General features: G+C 45.9%; 1 protein-coding gene and 1 long non-coding RNA gene across 10 annotated transcripts in view; one reads left to right on the top strand and one right to left on the bottom strand.

Annotated features, from left to right (window-relative positions):
* LOC139757250 (adenosylhomocysteinase-like 1) overlaps nt 1-23,960 on the bottom strand; it is a 338,517-nt gene that overhangs the window by 199,482 nt on the left and 115,075 nt on the right. For 2 of the 9 annotated variants that reach the window (XM_071677525.1, XM_071677526.1), the window contains exon 2: nt 11,300-11,734. The exons of 5 other annotated variants lie outside the window; for them this stretch is intronic. In XM_071677525.1, the coding sequence (XP_071533626.1) occupies nt 11,300-11,734 (435 nt within the window). Of the gene's footprint in view, nt 1-11,299; nt 12,036-23,960 lie in introns of all 9 variants that reach the window. 2 more of the 9 variants (XM_071677528.1, XM_071677527.1) reach the window with 1 other exon arrangement.
* The window catches only part of LOC139757251 (uncharacterized), a 151,611-nt gene that overhangs the window by 53,246 nt on the left and 74,405 nt on the right, over nt 1-23,960 (top strand). The gene's annotated exons all lie outside the window — the stretch shown is intronic.

Genomic DNA, 23,960 nt, shown 5'->3' with positions numbered 1-23,960 from the left:
ACACACACGTAAAAGAGTACTAGACGTCCCTTTAAAAATACACCATCCAGGCCACTCAGCAAGAGAGGAAAGACGAAGAGTGACAGGTTATGCGCAAGCAATGCCATGTTTAATGACAATTTGTTCTTATCTGTAACGTCAGGATATAAATATAACGAGAACACCTACAGTTATATATATATATATATATATATATATATATATATATATATATATATATATATATATATATATATATATATATATATATATATATTTTTTTTTTTTTTTTTTTTTTTTTTTATACTATGTCGCTGTCTCCCGCGTTTGCGAGGTAGCGCAAGGAAACAGACGAAAGAAATGGCCCACCCCCCCCCATACACATGTACATACACACGTCCACACACGCAAATATACATACCTACACAGCCTTCCATGGTTTATATATATATATATATATATATATATATATATATATATATATATATATATATATATATATATATATTTTCTGTGCGAAACACTTTCCTCCGTGTCTTCGAGAACACAGCAGGTGACTGATATGGCACCTAATGGTTAGTGTAGACGACGAGCGACAGGAACAGACACGACTTGAGTCACCTCAATAGCAAGATGGTGACACCCGACACTGACACCAGGGAGGTAAGACAATAAACACGACCCTATTGTTAACGACAACATATGACTTTCCTTGCGTTAAAAACAGGCATGAATAAAACACGTGCGGGTTCACAAGTGTGAAATATGTACCAAGTGTCCAGTGAACGCAGAGAGAGAGAGGGAGAGAGATAGAGATATAGGGAGAGAGAGAGAATTAAAGAGACAAATATATATAGATATACGAAGAGTAAATGGGTAATTGAGGTAGTGTGTGCAGCCACGTAATGCACGTTGAGCGGAGGAGGGAATGCAAGACATATGGTGTGGCCGCTTGGTGTGACGCAAGGCCGCGAGCGATGGTGCGTCACATGGCTGTGCTGGTGTGACGCTCGTATGTTTAGCAGCCGGTGAGCCGTGAGCATCTGTGGGCAACACTCACCTCAAACACCTACACTCACACCTGCGTATCCCATAACACCTGCACCCAAACCCGTCTACCTTCCTTCATCCACCCACAACCACGTCCCTCACTACACCTCCTCACGTCGTTCCAACAAGGAAAGATATATGTAACTGGAGAAACACATGACCATGTTGTACCCCAACACACTGGCTCATATCCAAGTACCGACACACACACACACACACACACACACACACACACACACACACACACACACACCAGCTCTGATAATTATCACCTCGTGGTTCCACCTGAGTTCCTATAACATATACAGAATGTTTGATCAAGAATCTGACGTTATTCTCCTGGTGTTCACAAGGGAAACATGTTCTTTGATGTCCACTGACGCCACACACACACACATGCGTCAGGGGCTACAAAAATATTCATCTGGTTACACGAACATTAACGTAGCACACGTACACACACAGTGTGATTCGTATGGGTAAATATGTACTTGGAATAAGAGAGAGAGAGAGAGAGAGAGAGAGAGAGAGAGAGAGAGAGAGAGAGAGAGAGAGAGAGAGAGAGAGAGAGATTCATTTGGGTCAACCCCCGTCCAAGCTAATGAATAACAGTTCAATTCGCCGGCCACACGAAGCAAACGAGGCCTCGTATCCGGAGGGCGACGTCACGGGCTGCCCGGCACCAGCTGGCTCTCAGGGGGTAATGACGTAGTCCCGGCCATCACCGGCGAGAGCAGTTTACTGACTTGGAAACCCTCTGAAGTGACTACGTACACCTCAACGGTGGGTTCTGCCTGAACACTGGACCTGTACAGGGAGGGTGTGTCGTCCTGTAGGGGGCGAGGTTAGGGGGTTTACAATCTGCATGATCTGCAAGCAGAACCAGGTTGCAATCCATAACTTCAGGCAAGTCATTCATATAGGCCAAGAAAACACGGGCCCCAGAACAGCACCTTGCGGCACTCCGTCCGTGATCACGACCCAATCTGATCAAAAGCTATTTCCGATCCGACGTGCGTCGCTCCTCTGTCCCTCCCCCCCTTTACCACAAAGCTAATCTCCAACCCATCGACTGAGCCTCTCCCTCCTTATTACTACCGGGCGATCCAGCTCCTTAACCAGTCTCCCGCGCGGCACACTGCCAAATGCTCCCCCGACATCCCGGATAACGAACGAGCCACCCACCCGTCCTTACTGCCTGACGCTGCTACCACCGCCGACCGTATTACGATAACGTGCCGCCTCAGCGCTTCGAAGTGATCATCACAGACGCCGTGTGGTGTGCGGGGGAGGCACCGGTACTATGGACAAGCCATTACCAGCCACCTGCAATACGGCATGACCCGGGAACTGACGGCTGACACCACACAAAAGCCTTTCACCTGACCCTCAATCGTCAGGTCATAAGCCAACCTAAAGGTTTCTCAAGTCTTACTCGAGGGGTTGACCTCTCGGGCGACCACGACGCTTCCAGACACAGCGGAGACAACACAGCATGGACAGCATCAGAGGCGGTCAGATGCACGGCGCAAACAACAGTTAGCAGCACGAACAGCAGCAACGAGCAGTAACAGCCACAGATATGACAAGGCAACAAGTGCAGCAACGATATGTAAGAGAGAAGCGGATAACGCAGATGCAGGACACGACAAAGTGTGCTGCTTCCGCTTCCCAACTCTAGCACATCACCTGCTCCCAACCAGTTAAGCAAGAAATGTGAAAGAAAAAAAGACGTAAAGAAACATCTTTACAGTTTAAAGAGTGGGGGATGAATGGATCAGCCTGAACGAGGAAATTAGAAAGTGTAGACAGCATACAGAAGTTTAAACGATATTGAGATGGTACATAAGGTTCAATAGATACCCCCCACCCCCCCTAAAGAATGTAAAACTCCCTCCCCTCACTGTACAAATAAGTAAGTAAACACACAGGTTGAAATGTAGAATTCTCTCCCCGTTCTATACACGATGATAACAACAATAATTACACACACACACACACACACACACACACACACACACACACACACACACACACACTCACAAAAACATATACACACGCAAAAAATAAGCTATATAAACAAAAGGACAAGAAGCGTACCTATAATACCAGCACAGATTTAAGCCAACAAACGAAATAACACAAACGCTTCTGAACACATGGATACACGAGCCCATACCTACACACACACACACACACACACACACACACACACACACACATACATATATATATATATATATATATATATATATATATATATATATATATATATATGCCATCATTCCTATGCGCAAATCCAAAATTTTGTGTTTTGTATTTCAGTGTGGCCCTGGCTAAATGACTGTTGGCTGTTCCTGGCCATTAAACCCTGCAACATGCACAAATAACCCGGCCCTTAGCAAACGCTCTCCAATTAGTGTTTCTACCAGCTATGAACCAATTAGCGGCACTGTCAAATGCTCTGAGCCGATTAACGAACCGGTCAACTACTGTCAAGCAATCAGCGGACCATACAACTGCCCTCAACTAACTGTTATCAACCAATTAGCGGACCTGTCAACCAGATAACAATTCAGTCATCTTCCCTCAGCCAAACTGCCAACCTCTCAACCGCTGTCAACCAATTAGGGAGCCTACCAGCGGTTGTCAATTCTGACACCTACTTCCCTGAACCCTTGTACCCACAACCGCGCCCCACACACCCCTCCTACAACCTGGCAAAGACATGCAAATGAACCCATACAGACAACTAAGTCTTCAACTGAATATACACTTAAGTAACCTAAATATATTGATAAAAGCAAAAAGAACTTTTAAGTAAGCCTAAAAAGCCTTTAAAACCTTAACGGAAGAATATATCTAAAAACAGAAAGTATATGTCTAAAAACGCAAGTGTATATCTAAAAACACAAAGTTTATCTCTAAAAATGCCAAGTATATATATATATATATATATATATATATATATATATATATATATATATATATATATATATATAAGAAACTAATTAAATCAGTGGATCGATTTCAAGCCCATGAAAACGATGATCATACGACCCTTAAGCACGGCAGTTCGACCCTTAAGACACGATTGATGGCCTGGCCTCTGACCTAATCCTTCCGAGTCGGGTCAAAGACTACGCCCTCATACCCAAGGGTCGTATTGCTCAAAGGTCGTGCCGTCGTACTCGGGGATCGTATCGTCGTACCACGGGGAGATAATGAGGTGTACAATATATGTAAAAGAAAAAAAAAAAAAAAGAGCATCAATTTGAGCCATCAACCTCTCTTTAGTTCCTGCAATACCCTTCCCTCCTTCCCCCATCTTATTCATGATCATTATTCTCAGTTATCAATTACATTATCGTCATTATCTTGGCGGGATATACGACAGAAGACAACCGATCGGCAAGGGGCCCCAGCCATTCCAGAGAGAGAGAGAGAGAGAGAGAGAGAGAGAGAGAGAGAGAGAGAGAGAGAGAGAGAGAGAGAGCTATCATGCGTACGTATGCTGGAGCGGAGCACAAGTCCCCCATCCGCCACCCACGGGAAGGCGGGGGTGTTGCAACACGGGCAACAAGCATCGACCAGGAACATAACGGCAAGTAACAACCTCCCCCTCCTTCCTCCTCCCCACTCTCCCCCCACGACAACCAATTAGGTAAACACCTCCCTCCCTCCCACCACCATCACTACCTCCCTCCCACCACCATCACTACCTCCCTCCCGCCATCACCACAATTACGTAGACACCAATACAATATTCGAATCCCCATCTTGCTCGCTATATATGCGGGTTAATACCAATTCCTCCCCTAGTATCGTCTATCTCCTAGTAATGTTACCTTAATACATTTATCCTCAGTTGTACACTCGAATATATATATATATATATATATATATATATATATATATATATATATATATATATATATATATATATATACACACGAAGGACAAGGAATAAACGGAGGCACAAGTGGAAAGGGCAACATCTCTAAGGAAAGGTCAAATGCAGATATGTGAAGGTCGGATGAACTGCAACACATAATGCCACCTGTCGCTTGCACGGCCTCCCGTCTTGCTGCACCACCTCAGCTCGGCATCCTCCGCCTCTCCCGTGGTATTCACGAGCCGTCGCATCGACTCCGTGCTACCCTTCCCCTCCTCCTCCTCCTCATCATCATCATCAATACCTGCTTGATGACATCAATGTCATTACACCGTCACTAACCCTGTGCTGTCATTATCCCATTGACAACAATACACAAGTTTTTTTTTATATGTAGACCGTGTCATCAGAACCCACCTAAGTTTACAGGTACATCACCCTCCTGTTCTGACCCCCATATAGCACAGTATTCCTATCCAGATCAAGGAAGCCGTAAAAACATATATATCTCCTATACGATCATAACCCTCGTCTTGGAAGGGTATGGGACGACCCTTAAGTACATTATTACAGTCGTATTAGGTATTCCATACCTTCCCGTGACCTCAGCCCGTTGACCAAGGGAGGCACGACCCTTGAGCGACGACATGACCAGGGGGTCGTCCTACTGTGTCCATAGATGGTATCGTTGTGGCCAGAAACAACTATCCACAACACCGTGACAACATCCCGGCAGCACTACTAGGACAAGACAGAGACGCCTCTACAACGTGTGCCTTGGATTCTATATGATGAGGTTGCAAAATGCTTCTCTCTGACATGCAAATTTCCAGAAGGTTCAGATGAATAAAACATCTCTCTCTCTCTCTCTCTCTCTCTCTCTCTCTCTCTCTCTCTCTCTCTCTCTCTCTCTCTCTCTCTCTCTCTCTCGAGTGAGGCGGAATTGGCACTCCCTAACGTGCACACTACATGTACAGTCATACATATGCAAATTGGATGCCATATGTAACGTGCAACAGTGATCCACACACACACACACGATGCAAATTTTTAGCAACAATTATCTACATATAAAATGCCGATATTTTGGTTTTCCAAAAAGCAGACCAAAATGACTACCATGCTCGTTCATTTTTTTTGGGTACATGCTACAACTGTCCTTTGGTCAGGCCGCTTAAGGTTTAGGTCAAAGGTCACACCATACCCAAACATCGTATTGTCGTGTTCAAAGGTCGTTCCGTCGTAATCATGGGTCGTAACCTCGTGGTTAAGCGGAGGAAAGTACCGAGAAAACCAGTTCTAACAACTTCATATTTACCAAAGTTAAAGACGATACAATAGAATGTACCTAAGTACATATCAGGCTGGCACGGTTAGATCCATTCTAGAAACTAGATCACAACAGTATGATTAAGTCTGGCTTTAACCCACGCCAACCTGGGCTTCCCTGTATCATGGTTATGATCGTATAAGTACGTCAGGCAAGGCCGTCTCAACCACATCCCTGAACAGTTTACTCTGACGGTAAATTACCCCGTTTTCTGTTGCCACATCGGCCGGTCTACTCCGCCAGGCAGGACTGCGCTCAAATAGGTTGTTCGTCATGAAGTAACCTTGGCGGGCATGACCCACGCTGCTGAAGGGAGGGGGAGAGGAGGCCGCTGGTCACGAAGTGTTGACCATGGTGGCCAACCGAGCCGAGGTATATGGAAGTCTGAGCTAAGTCTTACGATGCAAAAATACTTACGTTCTTAACCTCATCGGGTCGACGGTACGACCGACAAACACGACAATACAACCCTTAAGCAAGATGGCATGACCTTTGACCGGGCCCTTTATGGGGGTCATAAAAGGTCACACCATCATACTCAAATGGTCGTAACCCCCGTACTGAACGGGTTTACCGAAGTCTTCTTGCTCCGTGAGTTCGTAAAAAAAAAAAAAAAAGAAAAAGAAAGCTCTTAATAGACGGGTAAGAACCTGTACAAACACACACACACACACACTGTAATCAGTACAATACCTGGCAGACAATACACTGCTAATCTTTGTATAAATCCAGCACAATCCAGGGGGGCGAGGCCGCTGTATACAATGTATTCTCCTCCGTTTTCCATGATTCCAGGAATGCATCAATGAATCCTCAACCCTCACAAGGGTATGAATTAACCCGTAATGTCTTCCACGTAAAGGTGATGTATTCTCAACACTTTTTTTTTGACCCCCTACGCGAGTTCTTATGGGCAAGTAAACAATGTCTTTCCCCCTACAGCATATGTTGTATGAGTCTTACTGCACTCCCGCAACATTTTAGTCTCTCAGACTCGACGGTACGATCCGTGAGCACGACGGTACGACCCGTGAGCACGACGGTACGTCCCGTGACCACGACGGTACGTCCCGTGACCATGACGGTACGTCCCGTGAGTACGACGGTACGTCCCGTGACCACGACGGTACGACCCGTGACCACGACGGTACATCCCGTGACCACGACGGTACGATCCATGACCACGATGGTTACGACCCTTACCTTTTCTGGCCTTAGGACTACGTTACCCGACCGACCCCTCCAGGGCGAGATCAAAGGCCAGGCCATCATGCCCGAGGATCGTACCGTCGCGTTCAACGGTCGTGCTCAACGAGCGCGATGTGTAGTTCAGGCGGAGGGACCCATTGTCTGACAGGCATGAGGAAGCCTTACGCACAGGGCGCCGCATATGTGGCCACCAAACTCTCTCTCTCTCTCTCTCTCTCTCTCTCTCTCTCTCTCTCTCTCTCTCTCTCTCTCTCTCTCAACATCGCATATTATTTTTTGTTTTCCAGGCCGTGGTTGCGTCCCACGCCCCCCCCCCCCCCATAAATATTCAAAAACCAACAGGGAAAACTATAAGACTATTAGAATTCATATTTGAAATGTAAGAGTGTAAATACATGGAATTCATATATGAAATGCGAGAGTTCAGACACAGCTTACGTTAGTGCTTTGCGAATTCGTTTTAGCTGAGAGAAGACCGGCACAAGGGTGGAAGGCTTCCAATGTGTTGTGAAATGACGTGAAAATTGTGACTAAAGTCTAACAACCATTAGCTTGAATGCAAAAAAAAATCATAACTTACTTCATTCATATGTCGGAACAACTTACACACCAAAACATAACGATTACTGTAAAATTAAAATTATCCCAAAACTAAAATACAAGCTACTAATAAGCTCAAATTATCATTAGGATAAAATATGACAAAAATAAAATTTAACATACTATAAAGTTAACTTACCGGTGCTCGGATATAATAGTTACTATCAAACTAACATTATCTAGCTAAAATAGAACTAGTGAAATAAAACTAGAATTCACTGGGCTAAAACAAAATTATCACCATAATATTTAGCCAGTGTTTGGTAAATTCATAAAACGACTCACACAACTAACCAATACGAACCTAAAATATAACGAACACTACATTCATAACAAGAACAGTCGATATAACGTAACAAACACTACATTCATAACAAGAACAATTGATATAACGTAACAATGTGTTACTAGACCTGCTAACGTAATTCGTAACGATTCTCGGTTTTCGTACAAATTGCTTAAAATTTGTATTGTATCAACACGTGCGCCATGAATGAACAAACAGATTAACCCATCGTACAGGAAGTATTAGAAATAAGAGTCTTTGAATTATGACACTAGCTTTGTAAACAATAAGAAAAACACACACAAAGCAGTTACGTTTCTAAGGCAGCAAAAAAATTCAAATCCAGTAAAACCTAAAGGTGGGGTCAGGAAATAGAAGGAAAATGAATAACGTTTTCCTTCACTCGATGATCATAATTAATTCCATAACTACCTGAGTGCTCTCGAGTCGTTATTATCGAGTCCTGTTGCTAATTAGAGGACGAGGAACTTAATCCTAACTTACCCAATCTAACCGAGCCAAACCTAACCTTGACTCCGCCGTATCTGAATCAGCTAGGTTAGGTTAGGTTAGGTTAGGTTTGGTTAGGTTAGGTTAGGTTAGGTTAGGTTAATTCATCAGGAATTCTATACTACAATACGACAAATCCAACAATGCTACCACGCGAATTTCATGGACTCACACCCAACGTACGTGGTGGGGGGGAAAAAATAATAAAATGCGCTGAAATAGACAATCGGGAATACCGAAAGAGAGAGAGAAAAAAAATAATATTGGAACCCGGAAGTTTAAGTGAAGTATTACTAAAAATGTCACCAACTGCTACTTATCATCTGTAACGGTTTTAATCCCACACTACTTCCTCCTCAACATAGGGTGACGTCCAGTTTTCTACAATACTTAACACTCGTGTCGTCCCGTCTCTTAACCTTGCAAACACACACACACACACACATTTATCTCGACCAGCCCCGAGGGGAGGATGAACACCTGGGATGGGCTGCGGGCCGACTGCCACGCCAAAGATTCGAACCCCATACACGGCCGTGATAATTCACAGTCCGCTACGTACGTGCGATGACTCTTGAACCAAGAGCGAGTCTGCTAAAGATCACTGATCTATACCAATTCGACGTTCATGTACATCCACCAAAAGCAGATATCTGTAGGTTAACTCCATTCCATATGTAGTTACATATGTATGCTCTTCAGGTCATCTGTTTACATGATGATCCAATGTGTGATGTATTTCAACATCAGGCATTCATATACAATCCATGTTGTTTTCACATAACATTGAAATTACAGAGAACAAGTTGAAATGTTAACTCTATATATATAAGTCTAAACTGATACAAATACTGGTCCTGTGCAGCGAACTGTAGAGGACTTATTACCAGCAATCACGAAGCAACTGCTTCCTCTCCTCCACGTAAATGCTGAAGATTAAGAAGAGAACGGCACGAGGGGAACCCAATATCTGGGACATGATAGTTACTAAACATGCAAATGAAGCCACAGCTGCCAGTTACTGCCCCGTACGTTGTGGGCTAAAGCAAGATTTCATTACCTGGGAATACCTAAGTACGTAGTGTATACAAGTCCATCACTGCTGCTGGGGCAAGCGGGAGGACACGGAGGTTACGTTCCGGCGATCCATAAAGATTTGCTTCTGACAGCTATTTCCCATTTTCTTTCCAGCCGTTGCGTTGAGAAATATATTTGCGCGCACTAGAGAGAGAGAGAGAGAGAGAGAGAGAGAGAGAGAGAGAGAGAGAGAGAGAGAGAGAGAGAGAGAGAGAGAGAGAGAGTGGGTGGGGGAATTTTCGCAAGCAATCCATTTCAGTCTTAATGGCTACATTTCCTATTGTTACATTCTTTGACGCTTTCCTAATTATTTTTGTACGTATCTCCAAGTTCAACGTACGTTATTATATATATATATATATATATATATATATATATATATATATATATATATATATATATATATATATATATATATATATATATCCGACGAATAAAATGAGTCTCAACGTGGACTGCATATCATGATCAGCATCCCTGCTGTATAAAAATCAACACCATTCACATTACTTCCACCGGCGTGAGGACCATCTCACACACACACACACACACACACACACACACACACACACACACACACACACATACAGAGCCAGATGGGTGCTGGTCTGCCAGTGCGTCTAGAGCGCCTTGGGGGGTGTGTGTGACGTCCTCACTCCGTCCTCCATGTACACTCCTGTCCCACACAACGAGCTATCTCGTGTACGCTTCATGAATCCAGATGCTGCTTCCTGATGATAGAGCATACGACGAGAGAGAGAGAGAGAGAGAGAGAGAGAGAGAGAGAGAGAGAGAGAGAGAGAGAGAGAGAGAGAGAGAGAGAGAGAGAGAGAGAGAGAGAGAGTCCCTAATTCAAACCAGAAGTCAATACAAGACATTATTTGCCCACAAATTTATCCTGAGTTCCCCGCTGGTCAGGGAGGGGGCGTCTCATCCTGCACCTGTTCCTGCAGGAAGAGAGGCTGTCTACTACCTCACTAGAGACATCTTCAGAGAGTTACTTTTATACTTTTCCTTCCTAAAATATATCTTTAATTGCTAAAGTGTGTTAATTACTCAAGGTAACACATGGAATACCTGGGTGTGTGCGTGTGTGCCATGCCTGCAGTGGTCGAGAGAAGCGGTGTTGGTCAGAATAGCACATCACATTCTTGGGGTATGTGCTGCCTGCAGTGCTGAGAGAGGCTTTACCTCTGTATTCACGCTAATACAACTACAATCCCACAACTAGTGCTAATAATAACTCTAATGGGACCTTAATCTACGGATATCTAATATGGTATGCAGTGCAAGACACGTACATTTACAATATCAAGATACATGAACGTGTTCACGGGTGCTGAACATACAGGACTTTACTTACCTCCTCCTTCTCGTCCTCTCTACTATCTTCCCTGTCTTTCTGTTTGCCTTCCGTCGACCTCAGTATGGAGCCGCTCACCAGCTTCCCGACAGTCTGGGGAGAGAAGTTGCCGAAATCCTCGTCTATCTGACTGTCGGGGGTGTCGTCAATGAACTGGAGGGAGCGACGATAATTCCTGCTCCTCTTAAACTCCAGACGCTTGATGGAGGCACGGGCCTCCAAGCTATCGTTACCCCTCTGAAAGGCCGAGGCATGTGCGTTTTCTCTGGTGCCGTCGATGTTACCGTTTTCTTCTACACCGGGAACGTTTTTCATGGTCAGGTCCTCCATTCCTTGGTCGAAGGTTTCGTAGATGAACCTCACCGTGCGCTCATGGTGGCCTCTATCCTTGGATCCTTTCCCATGGCTACCAGACCTAACCTCTAGCTCCTCTCCCTGCGACATGGGCGATTGTTGTGGGTCATCGTGATCAGCCATAGTGTATGGAAAAACGAACAACAACAACACGTTAATTCCAAGTCTGTCTCCTCCGCCAAGATACAAAAATGTGTCACATTGGAATATTTCTCTACGTAACCGCCAGAGAACTCGAGTTCTCGCTGTAGCTGCTTAACGGGCGCGCTCACTGTCGGTACAGGACGGATCTTGACAACATAGGAGCGAGGTGCACTTCCCTCAAGTCACTAACAAATACAGTTTCTCAAAACAAAAATTCAACAAAAACTTCCAACAAAATCTGAAATCAATAAAAGATTTGAACATAATACAGATATAATATGAAATCATAGCAAATAATGATGATAATTACCATGCTAGAAAACACTATTACAAAACTTTAAGCACAGAAATAACTCAAAATATAAAATACTGATGGCACTCAACACATAAACAAAGTAATGGGTTCGAATCCTACATCATTCGTTTTCTGTGGGTCTCCAACACATATATAACATACCACATAAACAAAGTACCACAAAATAATATTTCCAATAAATGCAACCAATTTTCTGTACCAAGATGGACAATGAAGACGAGGTCAATATAATTCAATTTCACGGTCCATAGAATAATCACTGTGGTTGTATTCATCATGTACTCAGTATTTCCAAGGAAAACGTCATTATCAAGACTGTCACATCAAATCCTTGATACCAGTCAAATAATAATAAAAATAAAAATGATAATAATAATATCAAAATTGTCATTACGAAAGAAAAATATAATGCAAAGTTTTATAAACAGATGAAAGAAAAATCAATATATATATATATATATATATATATATATATATATATATATATATATATATATATATATATATATATATATATATATCGCGTTAGCGTGGTAGAGCCTGGGACAGACGAAGATAAGGCCTCATTTGCTCACAGCCATTCTCTAACTGGCTTGTAAAATGCACCGAAACCACATTCCCCAATTCACAATCAAAACCTTTCCGTGTTTTCCTCTGGGAACTTCAGAAGCCCTCATTCAGTCCACTGACATCACGTCATCCCCTGCACACCATATTAGTTCCAATTCACTCTATCCCGCGCACGCCTTTCACCCTCCAGCATGTTTACCAATCTTTAAACTTTTATATGAAACATGAAGTCACAATTTTCTCGAGAGGGTAAGTTACCGCTCAATGTGCTGTCAGTGGCATTCTCAAAATCGGAAGCAACATAATTTACTTTTTGATACGACTTGCCACTCAGGAAAGAGCCAGGGTGTGTATGAAGATTTCTTCCGAGTTGCCAGTCCCCAAAAAAGATTTACCACCTCATTGAATAACGATCCCAACGACTGTAGCTGAGGTACCTTGAACCTGTTTACAGAATCGTTCCGTTCCGTGAGTGTCAGGCTACCGACCCCCCCACCTATACGAGACTCATGAAGACCTAACAAATACGAGGACATGGGTGACAGCATTGCTACAGTTTATAAAAAAGCAGACCAAGCTTACAACAAGGCTGGCTGACACAATGGGAAAGAATACATATGTATGTACACAATGAAAGCTTTTGAATGTGGGCCAAGTCTGCGTCACGACACAGGAGGAGGACACGTCGTCCCCAGATGATACGACTGGGAGGAGCCAAGCAGGCAGCTCTGCAGTGTCTGCCAACGCGTCACGCCTCTGGAACCACCATGAATACTGTATGGCACGTAAGTCTACGAGAACTTGATATACAATCCTATGAAGGACACTTCCCATGATATTCTTTAAAAGGAGAACACAACACCCATATAAACTGTCAGTATATATATACAGCGGTTGCGATTTAAACGCTAAAAAAACATATGATGACGTTAAATCGATGAGAAAACGACGCTGATGTGAATCATCCGCTTCCCCTACCATGTCGCCGACGCCGCAGCCGCTGGAGCCGGCTCGTCAGGAGGAGGAGGAGGAGGAGGAGGGAGCCAGCCAAGTCTCTCAGCGTGAGGAGGCCGAGTCTCATTACCAGCCGGAGACACACTCACTCACACACCTCTGCCCCATCTGTTCACCGGTCACTCTAAAATAAACCATCAGTTACCGTCTCGTCTTCATGACCTATGACTTTCCCGGTTTCAATACTCCTCTACATAATTCAGCGTTCCCCCTACGTCATCACAGCCCAAGTTACTCACCCATCCCATAACCTCGACACAGCTCCACATACACGACGAGTGTGTGTGTGTGTGTGTGTGTGTGTGTGTGTGTGTGTGTGTGTGTGTGTCATCTTGAACACCTGCAGAACGTGTTGAAGATTTTTCCCTTCGTGGTTATGACTTGACGTTGAAGGCCTTAATGACCCTGGTAACTGAGGGGCCTAAAGGACCCTCCCCCCCTCAAAAACGACCAAATTAATGCCTGTTTGTCTTGCTCATCACCGATGGGTCTATTACTCCCCATTCCTGAACTACCCCGTCTTCGCCAACCGACTCAACTCCTTACTCACATGAGTACTCCCTTATCTTGCCTCCTCCTCCTCCCTAGTGAGTATCTCCCCACATCTAAAAACTCCCCTGCCTGTTTACCCCAGACGTGGGATGCGAGTGGAAAGAACATTCTAAGTGACAGATCTGCAGCCGCCCCATCACTAACCATTCAACACGGCGGGGGAACCCCGAGTCCCGCAGCCTATTCATGGATTCCACGTCCCGGCCAGCCAGGCGTGCGTGGAAGCCTTTGACTTCCAGCGTAATATCCCACTGCTCTCCCACACACGCCCCACGACCGTATACACAAACCTGGTAGGTCAGGCCTTAAGCATATTACAGCCGCCTCTGCATTTTCCCGGTAGGTGTGTCCAAAGCGGCGCCACACACTCTTAAAACCCATTTAAGGCAGAGGAAGGGATCGGTTGGCCATGACCAGAGGATTGGATGTGAGGAAAAGAGATCAAAGCCATGATTACAGGGGTAGGATCTCTTGGGTCAGGGCTGAGGATAGAGGAAAATGCTTTATATTGACAGGAACGAGAAGGTATCACACGCACTGCTGGTACAGGATCACATGCGCTCTAAACAGGATCAAATAGCGTTGGCACTGCCGATACAGGATCACACAGCCTCTTAACAGAAGCAAGTGATACTGGCAATGCTGGTACAGGATCATATGCGCTCTTAACAGGATCAAGTAGTACTGGCACTGTTGATAAAAGGATCACAAGCCCTCATAACAGGATTGAGTGGCAGTAGCAATTCTGGTACCGGATCATTTGCGCTCATAACAGGATCAAGTAACACTGGCACTGATGAGAAAAGGATCACATGCCCTCTTAATAGGATCGAGTGACACTGGCAATTCTGGTACAGGATCAGATGCGCTCTCAACATGATCACAAGTGGCAACAGTGCACTAATTAGGGAGGCTCTACCATCGTTACGAGTAACGCTATCGCCGTACGTGTAACAAACAGGATCATCAGTGCCATCAAGAGTAATGGAAACACAAAACGTTAATGGTATGATATAACCGTAGAAATGATAATAACAGAAATCATAATAAAAATAATAACGACATAGCACAATAACGATAAAAATAACTGAAGCTACAGAACATGGCATTCCAGATTAACAATTTACATTTAATATAATGGGTGCAATACTGAAAGTCTCGCACTTCACAACAACGTGTGATGATAAAAGACATTTACACCATAAAATGCAACAATTTACACCAAAGTAAGATGAAACAATTTACAACGTAAGTAATAATTTACACCGACACAAGATGAAACAATTTACACCGAAGTAAAAGGGAAGAATTTACACCGACCAAGGACGCGGGAACTCACACAGTTGGATCGTTACAGAATACCATGTAAATCGAGCTTTTGCGAGAGAGTCTCGCGTTGGGAATGAGGGAGGAAGATCCTGCACAGAACAGACGCAGGAGGAGACTAAACAATCTTAGGGTCACGCCTCGACATCTCTCTCTCTCTCTCCAGAATAATTCCCATCTCGATGAAGACGCCCCAACGTGTTTGGGGGTAAAGTTCATAGCGCCATGGCCATAAGACACGACAAACTAAAGGGCTGAAGGTCTATTTCCCCCGTCCACTGTGTCGCACTTCTTTGTATGCTAATGAGGTACATAGCCATCATGGTTCTCTCTTTCTTCAGCCCTGTACTGATCACTCCTTCATAGTCTGGCGTTAAAATATAGAAGGAAATAAATGAATAGATAATTAACTTGGCAGATAATAAGGGGCATATGTCCAGGTCTCCGACCAGTGTTGAGTTACCGTAACAATAGACGGCAAGGAATCTTTCCATCACTTGTGCTCCCGCCCTACCACACGCTGTGGTCACTACGCAGACATCAACCCGGCCAGCGTTCGAGTGGTGCGGGGCTGACACAGTGGGATGATCACTTCACTAACGTTCAATATCATCAGCGTTTCTACATCTAGCAACATCCGTGTGTCAGCAAAACAAAAGCATCTCAGAGGGTACCATGTTTCTATCACTAGACAGGATCAAAACCAAGCGTTCTGTGACATGCCAAACACGGAAGTACCATTACAGTAATTACACCAACGTGGCGTAGACACCGCAATGCAAGGCAACAACCCAAGGAACGAGACTGGTCATAACAAGACATGGCTGCATGCACCACAAAATGCGGTACACCATATTTAACACTGAAATACGCCGCAGTAATTGCGTACAACAACCACCCTAAACGCTGCCATACGCCTTCGTGAGAGCACGGCCTCGACGTAAAATATCGCGATACGTCGCTGTAAGCACAGAGATCCACTGTTTAAAAACGTCGCGATACGTCGCAGGCGCGTCATGGTGGGAGGCGCCTGTCACTAGCTCCCTGGCTGTCAGCACGTCATCTTCACACCTCCGTCAACACCACGCTGGAGGCGGCCTGACTGTACGCAAGCAACTCATCCAGTAAACAACACCCGTCCTATGTAAGAAAACAAACACGGTTTACCACCAAGTGTTTACGTAATCATAAATGTGTACACCCATGAACGGTAATGGTAAACCAGAACGATTTTTGTACGTAAAGTTTTACGGGGGGATACGAACCGGATGTTGATGGCTGCTCACAAATGCAAATCAAATGCGTCAAATAACCAATCAAAATAACCTACAGATATACGAATATTTCAGGGAAATAAACGCGTGACTGTAACACGGGGAAACATGAAGTGGTTATCATGGTACAATCTCTCCCATTACACCGACAACCCCTTGCCCAGGGCAACCCTGTGACGCTACCAGCCATCCAACCCCACCACTTACCCCCAGCTGGGTCGCCCACCCCCAAACCCACCAGCTGCACCTATCCTCTCCTCAACCCCCCAACCGGCTCTCCTCCACCCCACCCACCTCCACTCCTATCCACCTTAGACTCACCTGATTCCATTATCAATACCATCGGCTTCCTCTCCTCAAAATCCACCTCAAACCCACTTAATTAGTCTCCCTGACCCAGCACAACCTCAGCTCGTCCCTCCGACCGAGCACAACCCCAGAAGAGGATCAATACCTGGATATCGGCCAGTAACTCTGGGGTGAGCCATAATGACACACACACACACACACACACACACACACACACACACACACACACACACACACACATTCCCCAACCCTTTGATAGTGGAAATATTGATATATGCAGGACCAGGCCTAGTCCAGGAGGGGGGGTGGGGGGACCGTTGTTCACCACCGCCAGGAGTTCCCTTGGCAACGGTTGAGGGAGGGAGGGAGGGATGGGGAGAGGGATGATGATCCAGACGGCTTTTATTGGCAGTGATCACCTCGAGTGCCAGGAGGTGCCTACACGTCGCCACGCCTCTCGTACCTCAAGACACTGAGATCCTCGTTGACCTCCTCCTCCTCCTCCTCCTCCTCCCCCTGACCACTACCCCCTCCCTCACCGGCACTGATCTTCATCTTGGCTGCGGTCAAGGCCCTCAGTCGCCCTAACCCGTCCCCCAACCAGCCTCCTCACCCCAACCTAAACACCAACCTCCCCATCACACCACTATATAGCCAGGTCCTCGCCCGCACAGGCTTTCTCGCCGCCCCCCACTGCCCTCGCCAACCACCACCAACCACCAGGGATAAATCCTACCTTAAGCCAAGCCATCCATCCGCAAGACGACTTCGTCATCCAGTCACTGGACCAATTTGTGGACAACCCCGTGCGACATTGACGACTAGTGTACCTCAGCGCCAAGTGAGATGTAGAGGTTTAGTCCCGCCCCAGTCGCCACCTTCTTCCGTCACCACAGCTCTTGAGCTTCTGTTACATCATCCCAACTCCCTCCACTCGCAGTCGCCCACAAGTCCCTGGCTCCAGCATGTGCTCAAGACGCTACCCGACATGCATGCCATCCAATACCACTCCTAGTATGCCGCCTTCCATCTCCATCACTCGTTTTCTTATTGACCCCAAAACAGGACCACGCATATATCTCCAACTGCACTCCACCACAACGACGGTAAACCCTCCCCCCACCATCAACACCACCTCTAAACCCACCTCCCCTAAAACAACCAATCATAAACCCCTCTAAACCCACCTCCCCTAAAACAACCAATCATAAACCATCATCAAAGAACTCGACCCCTACTATCGTCCCACTACGACACACACACACACACACACACACACACACACACACACACACACACACTAACCTTACCCTCCACACCACAAGGACACAAACACAACCCTCTAAAAAAGTTTGACCCCGGCAAACTGTGATGGTGTTACCACTGGTCTGAGCCCTCAATACCTACAGCAACACAACATAAACTGTGCAGTAACAAAGGTCACAACATGTCACCCTGATTGTGTTGGCAGATGGCTTCGCGATTCATAAGGCTTCACGTTGTGCCGATTCCAATTAGTGAGCCAAAAACGAAGTACAAACATGCACTCGCACTTTCACTGCAACACAATATGTTGCCCGTGTCATGCCCTCTGCACTATGCAACAAATGCATGCAATCTGTTTACCATCTTCAAACGCCAGTGGAAATGAACAGTGCACGTACGTACACACACGGCAACACTGGTGGCAGTGACTACCCCACTGTTCTTGTGGTGACTCTCTCTACCTTGGTCTTCACTGTACCATTCCTTATCTGGACTATAGTCCACAGTTCGTAGTATTTCCTTTACTGCTGTTATACTTCAACACATAGCACTACTGCCGTCAATCAACCTCAACACATCGCTACACCGTGAATCTGCATCACATAACCACATCAAACGCACGCGAGAACACCCTGGTCCCCAGATCTGGTAACGTCTACCACCATTAACTTGACAATAAATCCTTGACGTAACACCTTACGTAAACCATACGATGGCTTAGGAGGTCTTCCCACCACAGCTTGGTCTGAGACCAAGACCATTTGCTCAATCAGGCTGTCGAAAGCCGCGGCTCGTTGACCTACACAGTCACCACGAATATGCTGGTCTGGCACAGATTGTACATGGTCTTCTTAAATCACTCCCATGAATACTCCATAATATATCTGGTGGATGCAGGCAACGCACTAGACAATCTAGGAGCCGAGAATGCTTACAGTTTCCTTTTCTCGTACCTTTCGATGCCACTAGTAATATCTTCCAGTCTTCCAGAGCTGGTCGTGCCAATAAGGAGCTATTCTGGAAAGCAAGCGTGGGAGCCATGCCTTCCAGGATCCTCCAGGTGTAAATCATAATCTGTCCCGTCTGAACTCGAGAGAGTAAAGCTTCAATGTTTTCAGACGTTCCCAGTATTTCATATCCTTCACAGTGTCAGTGAGAGCGGAGTCGAAAGATCTTTGTTGCAACAAACCCTTGACAGCGTCAGATTTCTTGTTAGCACACAGCGTTATTCTAGCCGGGAGAGTATGAGCAGCTTGAGGAGCGTAATCACTGGTCTTGTCTCTCTCTCTCTCTCTCTCTCTCTCTCTCTCTCTCTCTCTCTCTCTCTCTCTCTCTCTCTCTCTCGTCAGCAGGTCCCGCAAGACCCAGCCTTGCCTTATTTTTGGATGAGGGGAGACTGTTGCTCGTTATGTTCGCTGTGGGGAAGGTTATGAGACATTATTACTCGGGGGGGGGGTCATATATTGCTCCTCCGAGATACGATTGTGTTCGTTTCTCTTACCATATTCTATTCTCGTCTTTTATTTCTTCACTCCTCGTAAAGATACAGCAGCTGAATCTTATCTCCATTAGACAGAACACCACTTTCACCGGTCCAACAAAAGACTTGCATTACGTCTCATGTTTCTCGGTGTCTTCTATAGATACGACTTCCACACTATTCATTCTGAAGGGGCCGCCTTGCAAGGGATATTATGACACCGTGATCTGTCGTGTCAGTGTTGTGTTCAGATACGAGGACGAAAAGGCAGATATCTGCAGTTCCCTTGGGAGCCGAGTTTCTTACCGGGGAGGTAAGCAACCTTGATGTGACGTAGTGGTTATGGCTCTGTATTTCCGTCTTCCTACCTGTACAGCCCTTACAATCTTACGCACTCACTGTCGCATCTGCCAGACGTTTTTTTAAAGCAGTTTGCGTGTATCACACAAGCATTTGGTATCTTCTCCAGTGACTCCACGATTGTACTGGACGATAAATCAGAAAACAGAAACATGATCTGGACGTTTCAAATTGCACTCAACTACGCAGTTTTATTCCAATAAATGTGTCAACTCACATCTTAGGAGACTCTGTGGAGGGGAAAAAAATCTGCTTCTTGACGTCAGAGCTTCTGGTCTTTGGTAGTTCTCGAATATCAAAATCTTTATGAATATACCAATATCTTTATTCTGAATATCAGCTAAACATGATCACATTTTTTCTGTACTTTATGAGTCATTCTTTTTTTCATCGTCCGTTGTGAATACATTCTCCATGGATGGAAGTAAATACATATCAGGAAAATGTTTCTAAATTTGATATTATCTCGAAACCATTGAACTGTTTATACTAGGGGGTTCCAACCCATCTATATTCAATAGGTCTAAGCAGTTTGTACTCAATAGCTTAAAAACGTTTATGCTCCTCAATTCCACAAGCTGTACATAACATTAGTTCCTTCCAAGCAATTTGGACTAATCAGTTCTAACCATTTATAAACATCCGTTTCAAAGCTCCTCTTCCCATCATTATCACCCAATGAAACCCATCAATTCCAAACTGCTTTATGTTCGTCATTTCGAAACCGTCTGTACACAACTACAGAATGCTTTTAGCACAGGACGCTGTGCCTCACGCTCATACTACGCATGCGTGGGACTCGAGAGAAAACGTCATGAAAGACACACGACATTTGCTGGAACACAAGAAAAACTGTTTCGCTAAGACGCAAAATGACACCAGGAGAGAAATGTGTGGACAACACATGCATTAAGACATGAGAAGGAGAAACTGTACACATCTGTGCTCCAACACAAGAACAATCAGCAAAAAAAAATCTGTACAACAGGAGAGCAGTCCACAACCATCTCTGCTACAGGGGAGGAACCTCTCAATCTCTGTACAACAACCGCAAAAGCACTCCGCAAACGTCTGTCCACCAACAGATGACGAATCTACAAACACCTGTGCAGGAGGGACACCTGTACTGTACACGTGTGCATGTGCATGTGTGTGTGTGTGTGTGTTGTGTGTGTGTGTGTGTGTGTGTGTGTGTGTGGGCAGCGACACAGCCACAACCCACCACCTCACCTAGGGCAAAACACACACTAAACTGACCCATGTACTGCATGAACACACACCACAGGAATCCCATTTCTGGGAACACCCCTTTAACCACGGGTGTGCTCAGGGTACTTCGAGAAATAATACATGGAAAGATTCACTTACTGAGAAACGACTAATGGAAGCCCAGCTTAGACTGGAGGACGACGAGAGAGAGTTAATACATGTATATCCCCCCTAAACCGTCCCATCCCCCGATCCCCACACTCCACACACAACACACACACACACACACACACACACACACACACACACACACACACACACGGCCTGAAGTACGGACGGCCCACTCACGGACCTTGGGAGTCAGCAACCTGGGGTATTGCCTGCAGGAGGAGGTGCAAGAGGAGGCGGAGGAGGAGGAGGAGGAGAAAGAGAAGGAGATGGGGGAGGAGGGGGGGGGAAGGTGGTGGTGATAAAGACGAGAACAGCACTTAAGAATGCAGCAGAAACAGCCCTAACAGGATCAGCATGAGCGACAACAACACCTGGAACAGCTGCAGCAGTAGGAGCAGCAGCAGCATCATCATATGTTCACTCGCAGGTGTAGCAGCTGTAACAGCAGCAGGAGGAATGGCCATCACGCAGGAGCATCATCACCACAGAACATACACCATCACCACCACCACGATATCACCATCACCACCACCACGATATCACCATCACCACCACCACGATATCACCACCACTACCACCACACCATCACTACCACCACACCATCACTACCACCACAGCAGCATGACAACAGCAGCGTCGTCGTCACCATCACAAGAGCAGCAGAAGCAGCAGCAGCAGCAGCGGCAGGAGGAGGAGGAGGAGGGGGAGCAGAGTGCCGGGGGAGGAGACAGCTGACATGGCAGGAGCAGGAGCGCGCTGAGGCCAAGGATCTCCTCCACCACCACTCGATCCTACACCTTAATAACGCTGACGTTCCTCGCCATATTGTTGGCGATTTTTTCCTCCTCCTTGTTCCCCTGTCTTGCTCCTCGTTAATTGTCTTCCCCCACCCATCCTCTCTCTACTGTCTTACTCGAGGGTAATTGTCTTCGAGTTCTTTCTTTTCCTCCGTGTCTTCCTCTGGTTAGCTGGCTTTCTCCTCGTTCATTCTCTTCTTCCTAGTCAACTGTATTTCTCCTCTTCCTCGTCAACTGTCTTCCTCCTGTTTACATTCCTCCGTATCTACGTCTTCCTCTTATAGTCAGTTCCCCTCCTCATTCAATGTTCTCATTTAGTCTTCCTCCTTATTAACTGTCATATCCCCCCTTATCCCTGTCTTCCCCTCATTCCTTCCCTGTCTTCCCCTCATTCCTTCCCTGTCTTCCCCTCATTCCTTCCCTGTCTTCCTCCGTATTCCTCGTCCTGCTGAGCCAAACCTCGGGGCTTAAAGACTCCCTCCTCACCGTCTTATGATTGATCAAAAGGATGACAAGGAAAAAAAAAGAAATAATCTATCAAAACCTCAACCATGTGCAGACCCAAAAATTATCCATAGCCCGAACCTCTCTCTCTCTCTCTCTCTCTCTCTCTCTCTCTCTCTCTCTCTCTCTCCTCGGCTGTCTTATCTCTGTGCCTCCCCCACAAGTGGGCTGCCGGCCGGCTCCTCAGTCCACAAACACACAATCTCTCCATCTCCCCGCACAACACTCTGCACACCACGTTGTACTTCACGCGTCTCGTTCTTCGTTAAGTCTTGATATTCATGGGGTGGGCGCTGGGCGACAGCCCTGACTTGTGACAAAATCTTGCAAGTTCATAAGTACTACCCCATCCTCTCTCTCTCTCTCTCTCTCTCTCTCTCTCTCTCTCTCTCTCTCTCTCTCTCTCTCTCTCTCTCTCTCTCTCTCATAATCCTAGTAGCGTCCCTAGGCTTTTCCCACCCCTCTCCCCCTCACCACCACCACCCACTCCCCCAGCCAACATCTCCCGCAGTCAATGGTACACCAACGTCATCATCGCCCAACAGCAAATACCGGAATGGCCACTAACGTCATAACCAACGTATCATCTGTACATAAGGAATCGGGTCATCCATCGCCATCATCCCGGGGTCACCATCACCGACCATCCATCACCATCAGTAGCAAGACTCAGGTCATCATCATCATCATCATCTTAACCACCACCACCACTGGGCCAACCATCGCGAGAGAGAGAGAGAGAGAGAGAGAGAGAGAGAGAGAGAGAGAGAGAGAGAGAGAGAGAGAGAGAGAGAGAGAGAGAGAGAGAGAGAGACATGGTGAGGTACCCACATCGTGAGGATGGCGCAAGACGGGTCACACTCCCTCCCTCCACCAAGGGGGGGGGGGCGCCTAAAGTACCATCTACGCAGTGAGGGTAAATTGGTGGCGCGTCTACCGTCCCAGCCACTGGTGGAGAGGGTCGCCAACACACACACACACACACACACACACACACACACACACACACACACAC

This window comes from Panulirus ornatus, chromosome 25 (assembly GCF_036320965.1).
Source record: "Panulirus ornatus isolate Po-2019 chromosome 25, ASM3632096v1, whole genome shotgun sequence".
Lineage (NCBI taxonomy): Eukaryota > Metazoa > Arthropoda > Malacostraca > Decapoda > Palinuridae > Panulirus > Panulirus ornatus.
The sequence above is the reverse complement of the archived record's forward strand: the minus strand, read 5'-3'. Positions and strand labels throughout refer to the sequence as shown.